Here is a 21,831-nt window from a genome sequence, read left to right as displayed (position 1 = left end):
AAATGAGGCCCTCGAAGGTACGCTGGTAACACGTGCATTTGCGTTGGTCGTTTTCTAATGATTCATGCTCTCTCAATTGTAGGCTCGTCGGCGGTGAGCCATTGCTGCCTTGGCACTCTGCGTTTAGATCGAGGTGACCTGTCATTTCACGTGGTCACATTTCATTGTCGCCCGAATACGGACGCATGAGCGTCGTTGTCGATTGCAGCAACTGAATTGTTGCGTTGCTTAGCACGCGGATGAAGGTCCAATTCCCGACAAAGAGGAAGGGAACAGTTAGGAGGGATCATTGCGCAATGCGAAAGAAAGAAAGAAAGAAAGAAAGAAAGAAAGAAAGAAAGAAAGAAAGAAAGAAAGAAAGAAAGAAAGAAAGAAAGAAAGAAAGAAAGAAAGAAAGAAAGAAAGAAAGAAAGGTGCTACGTTGCGCACGCATACGCCAAGCTTCGCTTGCTACCATTTCCCCCATAGGGGAAGGTCTCCTGAATTTTTATTTTTCACCCATGTCTCTCTGTCCGTTCGTTCGCTTGCGTGTATGCGTGCAGGAGCCACACACATCTTCCTCTTGCGCACTAGCTTATGCGCGCCCTTAGGGCAGCCTCGTGTGACTCGCTCTTGGTAAAGAGGTTTCGGGGCTTCAAGTAACTTCCGTAAGCCAATGATGGCCCAACACATTGCGCGCATATCTGAAGTATCGACTGTGCGTCGTCACCCGCTGTACCAGTGCGCAACTACGGATTGCTGTCCTCAGCGATCTAAGCGATAGCGTAGTGCGATCCTTTGCGTCCCGGTGTCGGAATCATCGCGGGAAAAGGAGAAAGTTGGTCAAATCTTTCTACAACAGCTTGCTTTGTCACTGTCGCCGCAATAGCGGGACTCTTAGGCACTAATTGTTTTTATACCTGTCATATCTTAATAATCCATCACTTTGCAATCTAAAAAAAAGGACTGAGTAGTGCTTTTGAAATTGCAATAGCTACACTACTTGCACGAGAGCCGCCCACTTCTATTTCTACCTTAGGGAGCCGTTTAGCCACGTAATAAATAGCCGCGGGAGTACTGGCGCACCTTAAGAGAGAGAAATGAAAACAGAGGAGAGGTGAAAAGTAGCGAGTCTAACAACAACAAAAAAAAAACTGTCATCCTGCACTGGGGGCCGTGATGAAGGTGGTTGAGAGGTAATAAAATAACGAGAGGAAAACGGAGCACAGGCACACCATAGAAATTGGTTGCTATTACAGCTGTGCAATTGCACTTGTCTATCACAAAAAAACATCACCAGTATAGGCTGCAGCCACTCGCGCATGTCAGAAATACAACGCAGTGTACATGTTAACCAAGGAGAGCTTGATTTGAACTCAACCCCCCACGGCAGCCGACACTGTGCTAAGGCATTTTCCGGATGACACGCGAACACCCAGGCACGCTTGCATACTAGAATGGCTGTCGCCAGCAGGTCGCTGTAGGGTTTGCGAGTAATCAAACAGTAAGAAGAATAATCTTACTTGGCTGTGCTGCGTACTCTAGCAGTGGTCGAGAGGTCAGGTCGTGAGAAAATAGAGCAACGTCTTTGAGCGTTAGGCACCGACAAACGTGACATAGTGCATCAATACAACCGCAGCAGGACCACATCAAGAGCAAGAGGTATAGCGCTCTCTGGCCAAGCGTCCCGAAAAAGGAAACGCAAGTCATGTTCTCGATCGCCGTTGGTGAAAAACATTGCGGACGAGTGATTATCAAAACTGGCCCTCAGACGAAAAGAAAAGCACGTATTCACTTCGTAATGTCCCGAAGAGGCCTGCCATGCGAGGCAGCGCCGCGTGTGATCGGAGAAACGGGAGTTCAATTTCCGTCAGTCAAAGATTCGATGGAAACTTTCTAATCGCTTTTGTGGATATAGGCAAGAGCTAAGTGATAGCCGCTGTGGTAAGTAAATAGAAGCAGGAGCGGATTAATTAACTAAGGAACAGCTACGCGATGTCCGCAGAGCGCGCCACAATACCCAAGATATCGAACTTTACATTTGTGATTCAGCAGATGTGGCTCTTAATGCATGGAAGCCAAACGTTGCATCCTGGTTGCCCATTTCAACGGGTACTGTTCGAAGCTATCCTAAATCCTCAACAACCAGAGCTCCTGGAGCTATATTTGTAATAACGTTTATAATTATCTAGTTACAAATGCACAGAGAGAGGCAAAGCAAGGGGTAGAAAGGTATAAAGGTCAACCAGGCGAGCGACCGGTTTCCTCCACTATACGGGGTGTATGAAAATGAAGAATTGAAAGAGGAAAGAAAGACAGTCAGGGAGATTGTGCATTGAATATACACAGAAGGACGGACAGCGGCAATACAATCGGTCACTAAAGCTCATGTTCCCCAAAAAAAAAAAACTGCAGTAGCGCACGAATCAGTTTCTGTGTCATCCAAGGTCCAAGAGTTATCGTTTGAGAAAATATTCACGGAGACTTTCTGTAAAGAGACTACGGGAGTTACTTATTTTTTTAATCTAATGATGGATGGATGGATGGATGAAAGAACTTTATTGAGGTCCAATAGGTCGTGCTAGTTTCCTAGCCCGAAGCGGGCCGCTCCCACGTTGGGACCGAAAGACCTAGTCTTTCGGCCGCTTCGCGGGCCCGTTGGACTGCCCATAATTGTCCCTCTAATGTCGGACTGCGCAGAGCTGCGTCCCACCGCTCTTCAGTGTTTTCCTTGTCGCTGCGTAACGCGGAGCAACGCCAGAGCATATGAGTGAGATCTATTGTTTCGTGGCATGTTTGGCATGTTGTAGGAGTAGAGAACTCCGGATAAATCTTGGTAATTAAGAGCGGGTTCGGATAGGTTCTTGTTTGTAAGAGCCTTAGTGTAATGGCCTGTGCTCGATTTAGTTTACTGTGTGGAGGGGGGAAGACCCTGCGTCCTAGGTAAAAGTGCTTTGTTAGCTCGTTGTAAGAGAGGAGGTGATCCCTGCATTCTGAAACCTCAGCATCTTCTTGCCTTGTGGCTGCACGGTTGGCAAGTCCTCGTGCAGCATTGTGGGCAGATTCGTTGAGGTTCGCGGGAGCACCGTTGATTTCTCCCATGTGAGCAGGAAACCAGATGATCGTGTGTGGTTTGATTACCTTTCCCTTGAGAATTGCCAGAGCCTGTCTGGAAATAACTCCTTTGGCAAATGCTCGGACGGCTGCCCTAGAATCGCTGTGGATCCTCGATCTATTTGGGTCTAAAAGCGCCAGTGCGATGGCTACTTGCTCAGCAATTTCTGATTCTGTGGTGTAGGTGGAAGCCGAGTTGACGAGTTCACCTTCGCCGTTCACAAGTACTACTGTGAAGGCTCGTTTATTGGACATGAAAGCCGCGTCGACAAACGAGCATTCTTCAGCCTGATTTTTAGCTTTTTCTAGCAGGGCTTTGGCTCTGGCTTGCCTTCTGCTCACATTATGAATGGGGTGAACATTCCTTGGAACAGGCAGAACTGTTATATTCTCCCTCAAATCGTTGGGAATTTCTTTATGGTTGTTATCTATTGCTGTTATTGGTATACCAATCCGTGTGAGGATGTGCCGTCCTGATCGCGTGGTGGAGAGTCTAATGAACTGGGCTCTTTCTTGTGCCTCTGCTATTTCTTCCACTGTATTGTGCATCCCGAGCTGCATGAGCCTGTCAGTCTCGGTGTAGACAGGTAGCCCAAGAGCTACCTTGATTACCTTCCTTAACAATACATTTAGTTTGTCTCTTTCGGATCTCTGCCACTCGTGCATGGCTGCTACGTAGGCGAAGTGACATAGCACAAAGGCGTGAACTAGTCTTACGACGTTGTCTTCTCCAAGCCCTTGTCGGCGGTTAGTCACTCTTTTAATGAGCCTGATTGCGTTGTCCACTTTCTTAGCGATACGTTGTATTGTTTGATTATTGGAGCCGTTGGATTCTATCACCAAGCCCAGGACCCGGATAGAATTAACTCTTGGGATGACGCTTCCGCTCTTGGTATAGACCGTGATCTCGTTCTCCTCTGGAGGAATCCAGCCCCTGGGTTTGCGGCCTCTTCTCTTAGGTCTGTATAACAGGAGTTCCGATTTCTTGGGTGAGCATCGCAGTCCCGTTGGAATGAGGTACTCTTCAGTGACGTTAACGGCTTCTTGTAATTTTTCTTCTATTTCTCCGTCGCTGCCTCCAGTACACCATATCGTGACGTCGTCCGCGTAAATCGTGTACTCTATGCCTTCGATATCTTCGAGTCTTTTGGCGAGACCTATCATACAGATATTGAAAAGGGTAGGCGAGATGACCGCTCCTTGGGGTGTACCTCGGTTGCCAAGCTTCACTGTATCTGATGTTAGATCCCCAGCCTTGAGCGTTGCCGTCCTTCCACTGAGAAAAGCCTGAACATATTGATAAAAGTGACTACCCAAACCGAGGTTTGAAATGGTCTTGAGTATAAAGGTATGATGGATATTATCGAAGGCTTTCTCCATGTCTAGTCCCAGTATTGCTCTCGTGTCCCTTGTCCTGTGGCTGATTATTTGGTTCTTGAGTAGGAGCATGGCATCTTGCGTAGATAGACCATGTCGGAAGCCTATCATCCTGTGAGGGTAAACCTCGTGCTCTTCCAGGTACCGAGATAATCGATTTAGTATAACATGTTCAGCAGCCTTTCCCACGCATGATGTGAGGGAAATCGGTCGTAGATTCTCAAGGCCTGGGGGCTTTCCCGGTTTTGGGATTAAAATGGTGTTAGCGGCCTTCCATTCGCGAGGAACTTCACCGTTCTTCCACATCTCATTAATTAGTTGTGTTAAGTACTCTATGGAGTCGTCATCCAAATTGCGGAGCATCTTGTTTGTTATCCTGTCGGGACCGGGGGCAGATCTTCCGTTGAGGTCGTATAAAGCCACCCTCACATCTGCTATTGTGAATTCAGCATCTAAAATGGGGTTGCTTGGACCCGCATAGCCTAATCGAGAAGGGGGCGGCTGCTGTGTGTCCTCGACGGATAGGTACCTATTCACTAGCTCCTCAATAACTTCCGACTTAGATGAATCGTTTTGTGCCACGTGCAGAATTTTGCTCAACGTGTTGCGCTGATTCGATTTCGTGTTGGTTTTATCTAGTAGATGCTTGAGTAGATTCCAGGGTCCTCCTTTCCTCATTCGGCCATCTATGGAGTTGCAAACCTCATCCCACTGTTGTTTGGATAGGGTTTTGCAATGCTCTTCTATCGCTTTATTGATTTCGGCAATTTTCTTTCGCAGCCTACGGTTGAGTCTCTGGCCCTTCCACCGGTTAAGTAGGGACTGTTTAGCTTCTATGAGGTGCGCTAGTCGGCTGTCCATCTGCTCGATAGGGAGATCCGCGAGCACCTCTTTAGTTGCGGCGTCAACATCCTCCCTTAGCTGTGCTGTCCATTGTTCCAGGTTCACTTCTCCAATCACCCTTTCCTTTCTGACTTTGCGGAATTCGTCCCAGTCTATGACCTGAAATTTGCGTAGTCTCTTCTGCCGAATTCGTAAGTCGATCCTTAATATATTATGGTCACTACCAAAGTCTTGGTTCAAGTTAGTCCAGGTGGGTTCCGTAGCGTTGTGTACAAAAGTGAGGTCCGGAGTTGTGTCTCGACATGTCGATGTGCCGCATCTAGTCGGGAATGCTGGGTCTGTGATGAGCGTTAACTCTAGGTCTGTCGCTTCGCGCCATAGGCTCTCCCCTTTGTTGGTATTGTAGTGGTAACCCCACGCATGATGGGGAGCGTTGAAGTCTCCGGCAACGATTAGCGGAGAGTCTCGAGCTAGTTTGACAGCTTTGGTAAGTAGGGACTTGAATCTTTGCTTCATATCTTTAGGACTGCTGTAGACATTGAGAATAAAGATGCTTTCCTGATTGCCAATTGAAGAGTTTGGAATGATTTCCGTCATGATGTATTCAATTTTGCTACCTGTCACCTTTAGATCGTGGCTGATGTGCGTAGCCCTGTTAGTAACTAGGGTTGCGATACCCCTCCCCCCATCGTTACACTTTATCTCCGAGCTATACCCGGGCAAAGCGACGCTGGGGGTGAGCGTTTCTTGGAGTAAGATGACATGCGGTTTCTCAGGGTGCGATCGAATATATTGTTGCAGGGGCGCCTTTTTATGTTGGTAACCCCTGCAGTTCCACTGCCACATTTTAATTGTACTAGTTTGTGCAGCCATCGTGCTTGGGCTGAGGTGTGTTATTTAGTTTAGGAAGACTGTGAGACCTCGTGCGTTGAACGAGAGGTTCAGGAGCCGTGGGGGCCAGAGCTGGGACCACCGTATCGTTGAGATATGCTTCAATCTTGAGGAATCTCTGGTTAGTGCGCTCTTCCATGGCTGAAATACCTGACTGGAAGTGTGTCAGCCTTTCGTTAATCTGCTTCACGCTCTCGCTGAGTGCTGTGAGCATTTCTTTGACTTCAGATTTCGCCCTGGTAGGCACTTGTTCACATGGAGTTATGGCTCGCTTCTTAGGCGCGGGTTTCTCCTTATCCCCCTCATCATTGGTAACGTCCATGGGTCGTGGGACTTCCGATTGCGTGCTATTGCTGCTAGATGAGGGTGGCTGATTTCTTACGGCTATCTGAGAGCTTCTTCTAATTTCTGCCATTTCCGTAATGAGCTTCTCTATCATGGTTCTTAGCTTATCATTCTCTCTTTCTAGTTGCGCTATCCTATCACTTTCTACTTTGGTATGCTCATGCTCTGGCGTTCGCTCGCGCGTTACCTGCTTTCCCTGCGCTCCTCCTCGGACTCGATCGGCCCAGGTTGACTGCCGTTGACGATCTTCGTCCCTGGGGTGTGAAGGTCCTCCAGGCGATTCAAAGCACAGCTGCGCCCCGTTGGAGAAGGATCGTCCCCGAGCTCTGGATTGGCTCCTAGATCTTGAATGGCCTCTGGTTCTGGAGCGATTCTTGGAACGGGAGCGTCCCCTGGATCGAGGGCGCCTTTCCATCGCTGGTTCCGCGTTGCTGGGCGTGCTGCGAATTTGTTTGCTTGCTTCCTCGTTGGCCCGTTCTCGTCTTCTCCTTCTGACCACGTATGGTATCTGGAAACGTTGCTTGCAGTCTTTGTCGGCCGTCAGGTGGGGTCCTCCACATAGGCCACATTTCGGTGAGCATTGATGTGACTCCTCTGGCTTGGGTGTACCACAACCCCTGCAAATTGACTCTTCAGGGCTCGGACACACATCCGCTCGGTGGCCCAACTTGCCGCATGCGTAGCAGACGTCCATGTGCTTGCGGTAGAGAAAACATCTCACCAAGGTCGGGCCGTACCGTACGAAGTTTGGTACTTTAAGACCGTCAAATGCGATGATGACCGTACCCGTGTTCTTAATTCTCTTCACTGCTAAGGCTAGCGGATTCCTGTCGTTGACAATGTTACTTTCCAGGACCGCGGGACCATCATTGGCATCAATGTTGCGTATGACACCTTTGCACGTGCTGTGCGGAGCCGTTTCGTAGGCGCTGACTTCGAAGTCCTTGCCTCCAATCTGAATTAGCCTAATTCTTGAGTATTTGTCCGCGTTGTGCCGCTCAGGAGTGCTAGCAACCATGATATTCTGCTGATAGTTGGGACAGATTACGTCCTCGTTGGTCTCTGACGAGTTGAGCCCGGCCGCCTCAACGATTGCCCTTCCAATGACGGTGGGCCCAGTCTTGGTTATATTAAGTCCTCCCCTTGGTCGGATCACAATTTTGATGTGTTCCTTTGGCATCGGTGGCATTCGGGATGCTCTCACTATTCGGTTCTTCAGTTTATAGCTGCCCGCCTTCATGCTGGGAGCCCCGCTGACGCAATGCCCAGCTTGACTCGAAGTGCTTACGTGGCGGTTGACTCGGCCGGCTACGGCGCTCGATCTCTTCGAAGATGCTGTTTTCCATCCATATTCCTCAGTAAACTGTTCGGGGGGTAAATCCTCCCCTTCCACAATCATCCCCGTCATCGCTGATTTGTCGGGAGTAGTCGCCGACCCTTCCCGCGGCAGCGCCGTGTGGCGCGAAGGCCTAGCAGAGCGTTGGCGTGGTCCGATCACAGTCTCAGAAACTGAGAAATTGTCCACCCACCGTGAAAATCTTGGTGTCGGAGCAAGCCACAGCACTTTACACCTTGATTGGTACACTTCCCGTGAGGATTGGGTGTGATGGTTCGCCCGAAAACATTTGCGAAAACAGGAGCCAACGTTTCCACATCTGCCAGTGGTTCTTCTTCGTCGTCCATCTCTAATCTAATGATGATATTTTTATTTCTGTTGATGATTATGAGGGAGATGATGGTGGTGGTGATTTAATGATTTGAACCATATGCCATGCTGTCAAATGCATTTGATGAGGTTTAATACGCGATGTTCCTGATGAAGCCTGTCGTCTTTTCCTCCACGCGCAGACCCCAACATCCCGGACCTACCGTCAATCAGCAACTCGTCGTACGGACCGCCGGGGGACTGCTACGAGCCGTGCCACGTGAACGCGTCGTTCATGGACGACCGGCCGTGCAGTCCGGACGGTTACGGCGACCATCTCGCCTTGGACTCTTCTTTGGTCGCGACCACGACGGTGGCCTCCAGCCCCACGGGGTCGGTAGCCGCCGCCGACGGTGGTGGTGGTGTTGTTGTTGGTGGGGCCAGTGGTGGGGGGCGGACGCAGCGACCGTGCTGTGCGCTCTCGGTGACCGCGGTGGTGACGGTGGTGACAGTGTGGTGGTCGGCGGGCCGGACCCGCGGCCGGCACAGAACCCTCTGCTCATAGCACCGGCTGCCGCCTTCCTCCTCCTCCTCCGTGCCAGCAGACGACGACTGCCAAAGCGGCGACGACGCCGCCGCCATCCAACCGCCACAGCAGCCGCTGACCCTCGTCGCGTAGGACGCCGGCCGCCGTGCCGGTGAGATGCGCGCCGCCACCAACCACAAGACGAGGCGTCGACGGCTGCCACTGCTGCCGGGAGAGCCCTCTCCGGAACACAAGGTGCCTTTCTATCTTGCCACTCTCTGCAAACTAGGGATGTTCCACGAATACCCACACCGCGGTGTCTCTCCTTCAAGTAGGGAGAGTTGAAGCGCGAAATTCAGGCGGGCAAAAGGACAGGGATGCAGACGGGGGCCTTGGTGAGAGACAGATTTCTCTTGTCGGTACTGTCTTCCAGTCTCAATTTCGTGCTTCAGCTCTACTGAAGCAAGGTATGTGACCGGGCTAGTTGGTATTCCCTGGCTATGTGAACAGCGCGGAAGAGGCACAAGGACAAGGAATAGACGAGGACTGGCGCCAGTCCTCGTCGGCTCCTTGTTGCCTCTCTCGCGCTGTTCACGTAGCTAATCTGCTCTACTAATAGATTAACAACCCGCCTGCTTCCGCGCCATTTACTTAGTTTGTTCTTCGTCAAGCTTTTGAATACCGGGTGCAGAAGACGATACGGCAGCAAAACAAATTTTTTGTGTCATGTAATTGTCCTGGTTCTACGTCAATGGATAGCGAAGGCAGAAGGGGACAAGGTAAGATACGAAGTCTGCTATTTAGTCTAGGCTCATATTAAACGAATCGAGGTTAAGCCGAACCTCCGCATAGACATGTGCAAAATGGTTGTTGGTTTCCCATGTAAGGCTTGTGCAAAAACAAAGAAAGCGCCCGGCACGAATCGTCCCCACTTGGCTCATGACAAACTTGCAACTGACAAACTTTCGCTGCCGATAGTTGCTCGTTTCGGTAGGGAACTCGCAGTGACATCTCATTCTGGCTAAAACAAGAACGCGTCTCTGTGGACATAAGCTACGCCAGAGTCGACGATAACGTTCCAATATGCAGGGCTCAAAACTAGAAAACAGGGCCCGAATTCCCAAAACTCTTCTTTTGAAAGTGCGTTTTCTCGCTGGTCAGCCGGTTTCGCTAATTGTATGCCCCGCATCGTGATTGGCGGAAATATTCTCTTACAAAAAGTTTTAATGTAAGACATTTTTGTGAACACGGGCCTAGTAACGCTGGATAACCTCGAGGCGACTTTGCAGTTTGATACCTGACAGTTAGCTGACATCAACATGACAAAGACGAGTCGAGTGGGCATGTAAAACTGTAAACCAATCGTCAGTTTTGTTTCAACGCTAATGCATCGGACCAAGCGACGAACAAGGCGGGTTCGCTGATTTTGCCTTCAAGTCATCGATTGAATCGCCAAACACGCTTACCGAATTGGAGGTCTTGAAACACGTCCCCAAACGTAATTAGCTAGGTAACGCGCATTTTTACAAAGTGCGGTGCACACGGTGTCTCCTCGAAAAACTAGTTAGTAATCATTACGAGAGGACAAAGTTAAATGCGCAGTAAAGGTTGCCTATTTCGAAACTATATAAGCGTCAATATGTGACAAAATAAACCGTTGGAAATAATCGAATTCCAGATATTTAGTGCCCCCTGCCTCACCACTCTGTTTGTGTGCTTTTGTTAGGCTTCTGTGGCAAAGGTGACAGCAGGGTATTGTTAGCATTCATTTTGTTTGCGGCGCAGGGAAGAAAAACGCATGTAAGACGAGTACCCCATGCAGCAGTTTAGGAAACACAGCTGCGCTTTTTTCTTCTTTTGTTCGCTTCCACCCCTTCTTGTGCTGCCATTCAATAGATGAGTGAGCTCTTACTCTGCTTTGACTCATCTTTGACAAAAGCTGTATTGCTGTTTTATACATATGCGCGAGGCCTCTTTGTTATTCCGAACATAGTTGATCAAAGCTTTATTAAGCAGCGAATCTGTTTACCTCTAGCCCATGAATTCCCAACGGCGAGAAGGGGAGCGGGTGGGGGGGGGGGGGTGTTGGCCGGCTCGCGTCCGTATGTAGACACCGTATGTAGACAAAGTGAACAAGGAAAGTATGGAGTAGGGATGGGCGAATAGTAAATTTGAGGTTCGAAGCGAATCCGAAGCGAATAGTGATTTGGTCGAATAATTTCGAATCAAATAGTTCGAATAGTACTCACCACATATTATTAATAAAAACTGAGCATTTTCTTCATGACCCTTGCACAATATTTTTAAGAATTGGAACTAGGTATGAGTGAATGTCACTTTTTTTTTTGTTTGAAATGAAGTGGAAAAAACCTTTAATGGTATCAAAATTTGAATAGCAGTAGGGTGCGAGTTATAAGTGGTACAATACGTTACAAGTTAAAAATTACTATACTTAGCGCATATAAGCCCATATAACACGCTTTTAAACTTAAAAAAATGTGTACACTTAACCTTGAAGTGTGGCTTCGCGGCAGTGCGGATTTCTCCTGAATGGGTTGTTTCACGGCACAGCAAACAAATGCTACAGTGCAACCACTTTTACAGGAAGTTATGTGCGGTCAAATATACACATATATTCGTTCATTTCGTATACTTCGAAATTTCGAATAATCTAAATTCGTATCGAAGCGAATTCGAATACTTTAATATTCGTTCGAATATTCGAAACACCCGAATATTCGCCCATCCCTAGTATGGAGAAAAAAAATCACACCATCTCCCGCTAAAGGGGACCATGAGGCGATGCGAAGCAGCGTTTCGGCATGTCGAGCCCGCGTTTCAGAGGGGGAGTGGAGAGGGGGAGGGGAGTGGGAAAGTGGGGTGGGGAGAGGGCAGAGGAAGAGAGGGGAGAGGGGGAGTGGAGGTGTGTGGAGAGGGTTGCGCATGCGCAGTAAGGGTGGTCACGCCGCACACCATCGGTTTGAACTCCGCCATAAGATGCTTCGCATCTAATAACTGGAGACGGTGGCAGCTCGCGGAGCGCGCTCGTGTGGGGGCGCTTGCCTCGTGTTAGTGTGGTGGCACTGATATGCTATGACGTAGACCACTGCAAGAAACCGGCGAAAGTGAGACGCCGAGACGGCGCAGCGTGTTCACGCCGGAGAAGAAAGCTAAGAGAGCGGAGAGGCGTCGACAACGCGAATACAGACAGCGAGAACGGGACCGTGAAAAAGCGGAGAATGCGTCGAAATAACATGAGTCCGAGGAACAACATCACCGTCTGCACTAGCTCACGCCGAAGAAACGAGCGGACAAGTGTCCACAGCAGAGATGCAAATACAGTTCGCTAATAATGCGCCCGCATAGGAATGTTTCTTCCCCACTATTTTTTATTGACTTATTTATTTAGCTTATAACCAAAGAAGAGAGACGGGACAGAAGGAGGGAACGCACGGCACCTTACTATGCCTGTCGCCTATATAACAACGAGCACGTTCTGGCCAATGTCGCGTTTGATGCCCCTGTATAGCGTGCTTTGCCTGTAAGGCAACCCTATACTGCAAGCGAGACAACTTACGAAACGTTATCTAGTGACGGACTGATTAACTGAATTATTTATTAATTAATTACGATGTACAAGAGGACTGGAAAATAAGTACGCAATGAGCACAGTGTTTTTTTCTTTATTTATGCACTTGAATTCATACAATAGCGAAGTGTATTTCATCTACACAGAGCAGCACACTGTGTGCCATCTCGTCCCGTCTTTAGCACTGTTTCTTTCAAAGCTATCGTAAGCGTTTGTTTCTTTGCTTTCTCTCCTCTCTCTCTCTGAATGCAGGGTCTTCTCGTGCAACACAAGGAAGACCAGCGCAGACCAACCCCAGCGCCGTCCTCCGGATTCGCCTCGAGGGCAGCAGCGGTAGTGGCGGTGCAAGTGGTGGCTCGGCCACGGCGGACGACGTCCCCACTCTCCGAGCAACATCAACAACGAGTCCGCCACCACGGCACACCGCCATCCCCACACCACTGGAAGCGGTGCGCGACAGCCTCTCCGGGTTTCCGGCACGCACTCACTACGCACACACACACACTCACACGTTCACTGACACGCGTAGACAAAAAATAATAATAAGAAGAAGAAGCCGGACGCAACAGAACCTCGCCTCAGTCGCCTGGGTGTTACACAGTGAGATGGAGTTAGACAATCGGCCTGTGGTGCGATGGGGACATGGTTTAACAGCTATTAAAAAGTCACTCGAGGCTGCGACGAAAACGCAAGCTTAATGGCCCGTTCACACCTGCGACTATCACCAGTCGCGCGACCTGGCCGCAGTGACGCAAATGATCGAAAATGGCTGCTTTGGTCGAAAGGCAACTGCTTTGGCTCAGTCGCTCGATTTTTCAGTAGTGCGACTGCAGCCACAAACCACAGAACCAATCAGATGCGCAGGAACAGTGCGTCAGCTTGTGGTCGCACTTGCAGGTGTGAACATCGTTCGTCTCGAGTCGCTTTTTTTGGTCGGCAGTCGCAAGTGGTCGCGCGGCTGGCGCCATTCGCAGTTATGAACGAGCCTTTAGTTGCAGATATGGTAATCTGGCAGCCATATACCTCTGTATGTTTCTTTGTTCTGACTGCCTCTTCCAAAGGCTTGAAACGCAGCAGTACGTTATGTTCACTTTCGGCTGAGAGAAAAGGCGCGTTCGCATGTTATTCGAATTTCGTTTCGCAAGTTCCTCGTTTTCGCTAGTTTAACAGGAGTTATCTCTGGTTTAGGTGCTCAATGCAAGGTAGTACGGCCTAACAGCACAATTTCTACGGAATATTGATATATTCAAAAGCAACCAACCTCCATTGCAGTCATGCAGAGTATTGGTAAGCGGCTATACACCACATTCGTGGTCACGAACCTTCTATTAGATTAGGTATGCCGGGCAGTCAACCATAACTGTCGTTTTTTTAGTTGCAATCAGCGTGTCTCTAAAATTTTAATTAGGCCCGCGCAATATATTTTGGGCGTGACCGCACCTGCGCGTAGGAAAGGTTCACAATTACTCATGCGTGCCCAAACTTGTTTGCCGATATGGCCGAATAATTGATCCGCTGTTTCTGCACCAATCAACAACGTCGCAAAGCAAATCTACACGTTAAGCATCGAAGGAAGTCAATGCAAAAAAAAAAAAAGCTTCCAGCGACTAATTTATGTTTAAGCAAGACAATTTAAGCATCCAGTTAACTGATTCAAGTTACTAACTATGCAGTCCCACCTAAGTATTAAATGTTAAAGTGAAACAAATAAAGAAAAAATTGTTCCCATACGTGCCCAGGTATAGATACTGTTGACTATTCGGCGAGGTTCTGTGGCGTCTGGCGCGAACACGCAGCGTAGGAATAAAACAGGATATAAATACGGCAAGGAGCCGAATGACGCAGCATTTTTTCAAAGAAAACAAAAGAACGCTTCTACATGCAGATAAACGGAGGCATTTAACACGACACACGCAAAACCAAGAACACCTAAACACACTATATAGAGGGGAAGGTAAGAGAGAAATACTAAAAACAAAAACTGAGAAGAAAGAAGGCTTCTGCAACAACGACGGAGGGCAACAACACCCTTCGTGAAACATTTTTTCTTTCTTTCTTCTTCTAAACGAGTTTATCATCGTCCAAGTACCGAGGTGGGCCAATCCCAGTGCTTCCTTCGCGACGTCGCAAAACAACACAAAAATGCGCGCCGCGCGAACACACCGCCGTGAAAGATGGGGAGAGAGAAACCAGAGAGAGGGAGAGAAAAAAAAACACGTTGTGCCGGAGACCCGCGGGGGGACAAGTAGCAGTGCCGACGCTGCCGCCGCCAACAATACAGAAGACGACGAAGACAACCCGTGTGCCTCCACTCAGCCACCGTACGACGCCAACAGAGAAGAGAGCAACTTCGCCAAAAACAAACAAAAAAGAGAGACGCTGTGCGGAAAGGAGACGTTAATCCTAGTGTACAGAGACAGAGAGAGAGAGCCCGCCACTACAACACAGCCGAAAGAGGGAGAGAGAGAAAAAGAAAAGAGAAACACTTTGCACGTGCACGAGACGGCGGCGCCGCCTCCGCTTAAGGGCTCAAGACTCTTGTGTTTCCCATCCCCCCACCGACCTCCCGGTTATCGGGAGAGAGTGTGCGCGAGAGAGAGAGAGAAAAGAGAGACAGCTTATACGATATATATATATATATATGTACATGTATATGGTGTATATGTATACATAAGTGTGCTCTCTGCCGCAAAAGTACGGGAGCAGGCTATAGCAGCAGAAAACACCGACGAATTCCAATGCTAGGTCCACTCTTGCCAATGTTCCTCTTCTTTTGTTTTCTCTTCTTTTTCTTTAATGCATTGATCTACTCAGTCGACACACCGGACACAACACGGCATACGAAACGGCGCAGTTTGGCCGCGCACACGCGCTTGGGCACCCGTGCTAAAGATTCGGAGATGCCGGACGCGCGTCGACCCGCCTAGCGGCACACTTCCTCGCTTCTAGCTGACTTGTCAACTTTGCGCACAACAGTGACTTTGTACACAACGGTTACTTTGTACACAATGGTTACCTTGTACACAACGGTTACCTTGTACACAACGGAACATGCCGCGCGTCGCCACGCCTAGTGGCACATTTCCTCGCTTCTAGCTGATTCGTGAAATTTGTACACAATGGTGACTTCGTACACAACGGTTACTTTGCACGCAACGGAACATGCCACAACGCATGTTCGCTTGGCCCATAAGATGTGTAAAATTTCCATTTGCAGTCTGCGGTGCAGGAGGGACGCATCTTCAAGGAAGCTAGAATTTTACCATCGTAACACACAGATCCGGATTCAAAAGACCGTTCGTACGCAAGATGAGCTCGTAAAAGCTGGTTCCGGCCAAATATGACAGCGATTGAGACGAGATCGGGCGAGCTCGACCATTGGAAAGCAGTTGGATATAAAACGATGAGATTGCGAATGCAGGCCCCGTTATTAAAAAAAAAGATATTCGTGTCGTAAGGATTATCTAATCTACTATTTACTACACACTAACACCGTGGCACCACGGCTATCCAAGCTTGTTGCAGAAGCAAGCTAGGTTCGAAATCCTGCATACAACGTACAATAAATATTCACTTAAAGTCTAGCATACGTAATCCTTGCTTACCAGAACGTTCGTGGGGTTTCTATGACGAGAAAGAAATAAGATTCAGCAAGTCAACATTGGCGAACCTGGCAGCGTTATGACACGTTAGAAACGCAGTTGTTACCCGGCCATTTCGTTTATATTTAAAGACATTTATTATGTTGCGTGGAAAGGACTCTTCATACCGGCGGCCACGAGTGTCTATTGATCGTTTGCGCTGCACTCCGGTCTTTCAACGTTACGCAGGTAACGTTGTTGAGTTAAAGGCTTCAGAATACATCCGCTTGATAAAGCATACGCTTATGAAAAAACCTTTTAGCGTGTTCGTTAATGAGTGACGACAGCAACGGTTTGTTCAACTCTAACGTCAATAGCTGGTAAGCGGATAGCAGACTTCCCAACACGCTCGTACTTCAAGCAGGCTCTTTTGCACGCTTTATTGCGAACGGTGCAGCCAGCTTTCAGGAAAAGATGAGTGGGTCGCTTGGTGCGTTCTTTTTTTTTAGAACACAGAAAACATATCAACCATTCTAGCCGAGGCACCATATTTTAAAATAAGAAATATTTGGCATTACGGGCACCTCCGTTGTCAAAAAAGGATGACGCCTGTCCTCCGCGGAGCAGTTAGGCGTTCTGACAAATGATGCCCCAATTTCGAGCTGCGACAACTCGGCACTCGAGCCGAAATACCCGTAGTGTTAACAGTATAGTGTCATTTCCGCCAGCTCTCGTGACGCTCCAATTTAAAAGGTTTGCAGTTTTGGTGGACGTAATCCTAGCGCTCGAGCATTTTCACGGGATCTTCGAACGACAACGTAGGAGTATAATAACAGCCTAAGTGCAACGGAGCTCGTTGGTTTCGGCAAAATTAACATATTCGCGTAGTAAACGTGTCCGGCACGCCATGTAAATGTGGAACCGATATTTCTGAAACGCGAGATAGTATAGTTACGCACTACTGCCCCGCAACGAGATTAATAGGACGAGCTAACGGTGATTCGTGTTTGAACGGTCGCGCGAAAGCCTGCCCGGAACAAGAAAAAGTATGCGGAAGAGCCGGACTCTGTCCGTTCCTTCTAACATTTTTTTTTGTTTCTTTCTTCCCTACTCTTCAAACATGAAGGCAAAATGTCCTTTCAAGAATCGAAACACGACGTATTTGCAGCATGCGCTCATGATCGCGTATTACAACATCCGCAGGTGCAAGTCGCGCGGGCGAGAAAGTCGCACTAAGCGACGCTTGTGTAGAGCAATTGTCGAGACGCGTACAAATAAAGGGGCCAAGATTCCTTCCGTGCGCGCAGCCAGCCGGAGGCTGCCGGAGCGGCGTTTTCTCGTACGTGTCACAATAACTGTCACTGCACCGCGGCGCAGACGAAAGGAAGTGACCATGCATGGAAGCGGTAACGGGTGGGCGGGCACGGTGCAGAAAACGAAGCTTCCTCCGACGAACGGACTTCTCGGCCCGTTTCCCATTTTGGTTGTATTTATTCCTCCGCCTCTGCGCGGCTGCGTTGGCTCCGACTGACTGACCGCCGGCGCTGCTGGCCCGCTTCACGAGCGCTCTGTGTGTGCCGGCCATTTGTCACTGTCCGTCGCTATTGGTCACCGTGGCGTTAACGTCAGCGCCGCCGCGGTGGGCCAAAGGCAGCAGCACCTTCTTGCTCCCTGCGACCCTCCTCCCTCCCCCCCTCCTCTCAGCCCGAGGCGGCAAAGGCGCCTGTCTGCTCTGCAGAGAACGAAGAGAGCTAGCTTGCCGGGCGTACCGTCGTTGCGAGTGAGGAAATAGAGAAATAAAAAAGAAGAAAAAAAGAGTCGATGGACGCTAAGGATGCGAAACGGAGGGGAGGTTGAAGTTGGCTGCTGCGCGAGGATAGCGACGAAATCAAAAGAAAGAGGGGCAGAGGGAAGGGGTTGCGATTGTGCGGCGCCGCATAGGCCCGAGACGACGCGCACAAAAGGGAGGCAGGCGAACTGGAGCAGAAAAGAAAAAAACGAAAAAAGAATGAACGAACAACAAAACAGAGACGGGGAACGGCTCGATCGTATAGTAGGCGGACGGCCACGTGCGTGGAGCGGGATGGGAAAAAAAGGAAATAGGGAGAAGTATAGGGAGATAAGGGAGGCAAAAAGGAAAGGCGAGTGGATGCCTCTATTATCAAGCAAATCCCGCTCCAACGACAGCAAACCCGGTTGGGCACGAGGGAAGCGACGACTGCGACCTAAACGGGGCCACCCGACGTTCGTTCGGGCTGCCTCACAAAAGCGAGCGCCGAGCGCCAGGGAACGATTGTGCGAGAGCGCCTCGTTGCCAGCGCCGAGCGGCAGCATCAGCAGCAGCAGTGGTACGCATCGCGCACGAGACTTACTCGGTATCGGCCCGAAGAGTGCCACGGGCGAAGGAAAAGGAACGGTGCTTGCGGGGTGGCCGCACTGCGCACGCGTTTTAACGCTGTATACATCGGTGCGAGGAGTTCGAAGGAAGTCTTCTTTTTGGTTCTTTTTTCGTTTCTGTGGACGAGCCGTGCCCACCATCGACTCCTTTCCATCCTCCCCCCTTCTCTTCAGCCATGACTGCGACGTTCTCCTTTTTTGTATAGATGGTAATTCGCGGTCGCTTTATGGAGTACAGCCTCTTCGTGGACGTAAACCGAAAAGCACGCGCCATTGTGTAATTCGACGGTATATCTATACCAAATCACCTCTGCCCAAACTCGCGTTTGGTCTCTTCACTTGATTTACATTCTTTAACAAATCGTTTGTCGCGTTACGGTGTGGAGAATCACATCGCCTCCCATGTATATTTTTTTCGTCCAATCTTTCGCTTTCTTTGAAAGACCCAGTCACGTTAATGGCTGTAGCTTTACGTCTGGCGCCTGTACAAATCTTCGAAAAATATCTCATTCCGATTTTCTATTGATATATTTAATAAATGTAGTATACACATCTATGCTACGGTTATTTGGTGGAAAAGCGGCATAACCTTCAACGAAGGAAAAAATAAGGCTTTAGAAAGATTTCTTCCCATTCTGTGTCGTTTTTTTTTTTAAGCGTTAGGACATATTTCTTAATCTATTCTGTACACGTACGCAATAAAAGAGAAAGAAAATGCCCTGTCCAGCATGCAATGCGACACGTGTGTCCAGTTACATAAACAATGTCCTGCGGTGAACGTGGGTGCTATCTATCTCGGTCTGATTCGGGACAGTGACACATCTAGAAGGAAGAACGTGTCGATATCTACGCTTACACAAGCCGCAATTATTGCCAGAGAGGGTTTCATCACCAGACCAAGTGCCATCATGCGACAACTCCTACATGGGTCTTGGCAACCAATACGCATCGACTTCTTCCTTAACCTTAACCCCGGTTTGGCGCATTGCCCCTTAGACCTGACGAGGGTTAATTGGATACTGATGCCTTTCTTTTTCGAATTGTCCTTTCTTTAATTTAGGTTAGAAGCTTCTACACCACATAAAAATACATTGAGAAGCGTCACAACACCTTTAGTAATTTACTCTAAGATTTGTTTCGTATACCCAGTTTTAATTCCGTTACCCTTCAGGCGGATGCGTCACAGGCCGGCTTAGGTGGCGTCCAAGTCCACACCTCCCGAGAGAGCTCACTCCAGGCAGCAGAAACTAGATCAAAGGCTTTGCTTTTGCCAAATACATGCGCGGGAATCAATTTAAAGGTGGCAAGCACGCGTTGAACATGTATTATATGTTGGCTCGCTCCGTTACTGCGATCACCACGGCTGTCACATCACATGGAAATGCATGCGTTTGCAAAGAACGGCAACATTTTTAGGGGGGGGGGGGAAAGTCATCTATAACTCACACTATTTTCTGCTTAGTGTACCAGAGGCTGATAAAATATAGAACTATAACGCTTATCCGAGCATTGCTTCAACTGTTTCTAATGTGAGCAACTGCAAGATGAGCGTGGTCCCTTCATTAATCAGAAAATTCTGGATTCACTCGCTCCGTTCAATAAGTGATGAACAATAAACGACTGGCAATTCGTTGTTGCTTGCAGCTACGAGGAACTCGAAAGGTGTCGGACGCAAGAGTGAATGAGCTGCAAAAAAAAGAAAGAAAGCTAGGCGCATAGAAACAGTCGAATATCTGCGCATTCGTCACGTTCTGACGATTGGAGCGCACAGTTTAGCATACCGCCCCCTCTCCCCCATTCCAAGCCTTCTCCGTGGCTCAAATAAATGTGTGCGATTTCATTCAAGCACGGTGTCTATGCCTTTCATATTCGCGTGTCGAAATGTACCAAATCATTTTACTCCACGATCAAAAGAAATTGTAATTATGTCGTTAAAGGCAGCACTCCTCAGTCAGTGGAGCTGGCAACAACGAGGCATGCCCTTTCTGAAGCTCGTTTACTCGGTCTCAGTATTTAGACAGCGCCTTGTATACTTTTACCTATACACTCAGCAATTGGCAGAAAATAAATGTCCAATGAGATTTATTTTTTCTGCTCCTAAATATATATGAACGAAAACACTTGACGCTGCATGCGCCCTCCATCATTTCCTCAAGTCGCAACAGGTTCAGGGAGATCCTTGGTTATTCCCCGGCACAATGCGTTCACCAAGAAGCTGAAACCAAAAACAAACATTAAAAAATGATATGGTTACTACGGGTGCTCGACAAACTTGTCTTCAAAGAAAAAAATATTAACGTACGATATAAAAATGAGGTCTACGGTAATCGCCAGAACGCGAGTGAGTGTGCCACACGCGGTGTCGAGACACATTGAGAAATGAAATTTGTTAGGGCGTGCCCGGGATGAGCTCGCTTCAGGCCTCCGGCGACGTCCTAAATGACAAGCAGAATAAATAAAAAGAAACACCAAAACCATAAAAAGGGGGGGGGGGGGTTTCGCTGTCACGCATGCGCCCTCGCACCACTCCTTTAAGCGCGTCAACGTCGTCGCGTCGTCATCAGCGACGTCGTCCTCCCAAAGCAGCAGCGACAGCGAGGAGCGCAAGTGACATCGCAGCCGACGTCCGAAAACGAGACGCGACAGTGGAGAGAGACAACGCAGTGAAGACACCCCGGGGCTGTGTTTCGTGTTTGCCTGCGTGGATGTGTGCGAGCCAAAGTGCGCATGTTTTGTGTGCCGCCAACCCCGTGACGAGCAAACAAACACAACACACACACAAACACACAGACGTTAAAAAATACAAGAACGTACAACCGGGCCGGTGGACGGATTAACGCCATTTTCGCGTACCGGTGTGCTTGTTCATTGTAGTGATGTTTTACGACGATTCTGTTGTTCTTTTTTTTTTAGTTCTCGCTCTCTATTTCCCTGGAGTAGAAAGAAGAGGACGACGAGCCCGCGGCTTATCGCTTTTCGTGTTGTCGTGTGTGCGCATGCGCGCTCGCGACTGTCTTCTCTCTCCGCTTATACCTTACTCCTTTCTTTTTTTCTCCAAGTGAACAAAAAAAAAAAGCGAGGGGTTTAAAAATCCAGTGACACTGCGCCTACCGAGCGAGAGGAGGACACAAAAATTTTCATCATCTGCTTGTGAGATTTGTTAGCCATACGTCCATTTATGAGTACCTGATTTCCCTGTGGTGTTGGGTGGTGGTGGTGTTGGTGATGGTGGTAGTAGTGGTGTGTGTGGCAAACAAATTTTCGCCGTGTCTGAGTGTGCGTGTGTGTTCGTACGTGATTAGATGAAACCCCAAAAGAAGCTACGGGCACCGTTGTCCTCGACCTACTCGGCCGTCGTCTCTTGACTCTCGGCTGAGGTTGAAGATGGCGACGCATTTAGACAAGGACTGAACTGAAGTGACTCACTTTTTCAGTACACGTTATTTAAGAAAAAAAAAAGAAATTGTGAACACACACGCACACACACACACATAAACAAACGCAGGTGACATGGACTGGTAATATCTCTACACCGCACGATAAA

General features: G+C 48.7%; 1 protein-coding gene across 2 annotated transcripts in view; it reads left to right on the top strand.

Annotated features, from left to right (window-relative positions):
• Positions 1-12,843, top strand: part of LOC119386093 (uncharacterized) — a 149,839-nt gene extending 136,996 nt beyond the window's left edge. The window contains exons 3-4 of one of the 2 annotated variants that reach the window (XR_007415450.1): positions 8,398-8,975; positions 12,562-12,843. Coding sequence is in view for 1 of the 2 variants with exons in the window: in XM_049413604.1 (XP_049269561.1) it covers positions 8,398-8,759 (362 nt within the window). In the remaining variant the exon portion in view is untranslated. Of the gene's footprint in view, positions 1-8,397; positions 9,004-12,561 lie in introns of those variants that run through there. The other variant, XM_049413604.1, reaches the window with a different exon arrangement.
• The last annotated feature ends 8,988 nt before the right edge of the window (positions 12,844-21,831 follow it).

Source organism: Rhipicephalus sanguineus, chromosome 3 (assembly GCF_013339695.2).
Source record: "Rhipicephalus sanguineus isolate Rsan-2018 chromosome 3, BIME_Rsan_1.4, whole genome shotgun sequence".
In the NCBI taxonomy this organism is placed as follows: Eukaryota; Metazoa; Arthropoda; class Arachnida; order Ixodida; family Ixodidae; genus Rhipicephalus; species Rhipicephalus sanguineus.
Note: the sequence above shows the minus strand (reverse complement) of the source record. Positions and strands in the feature narration are given on the sequence as shown.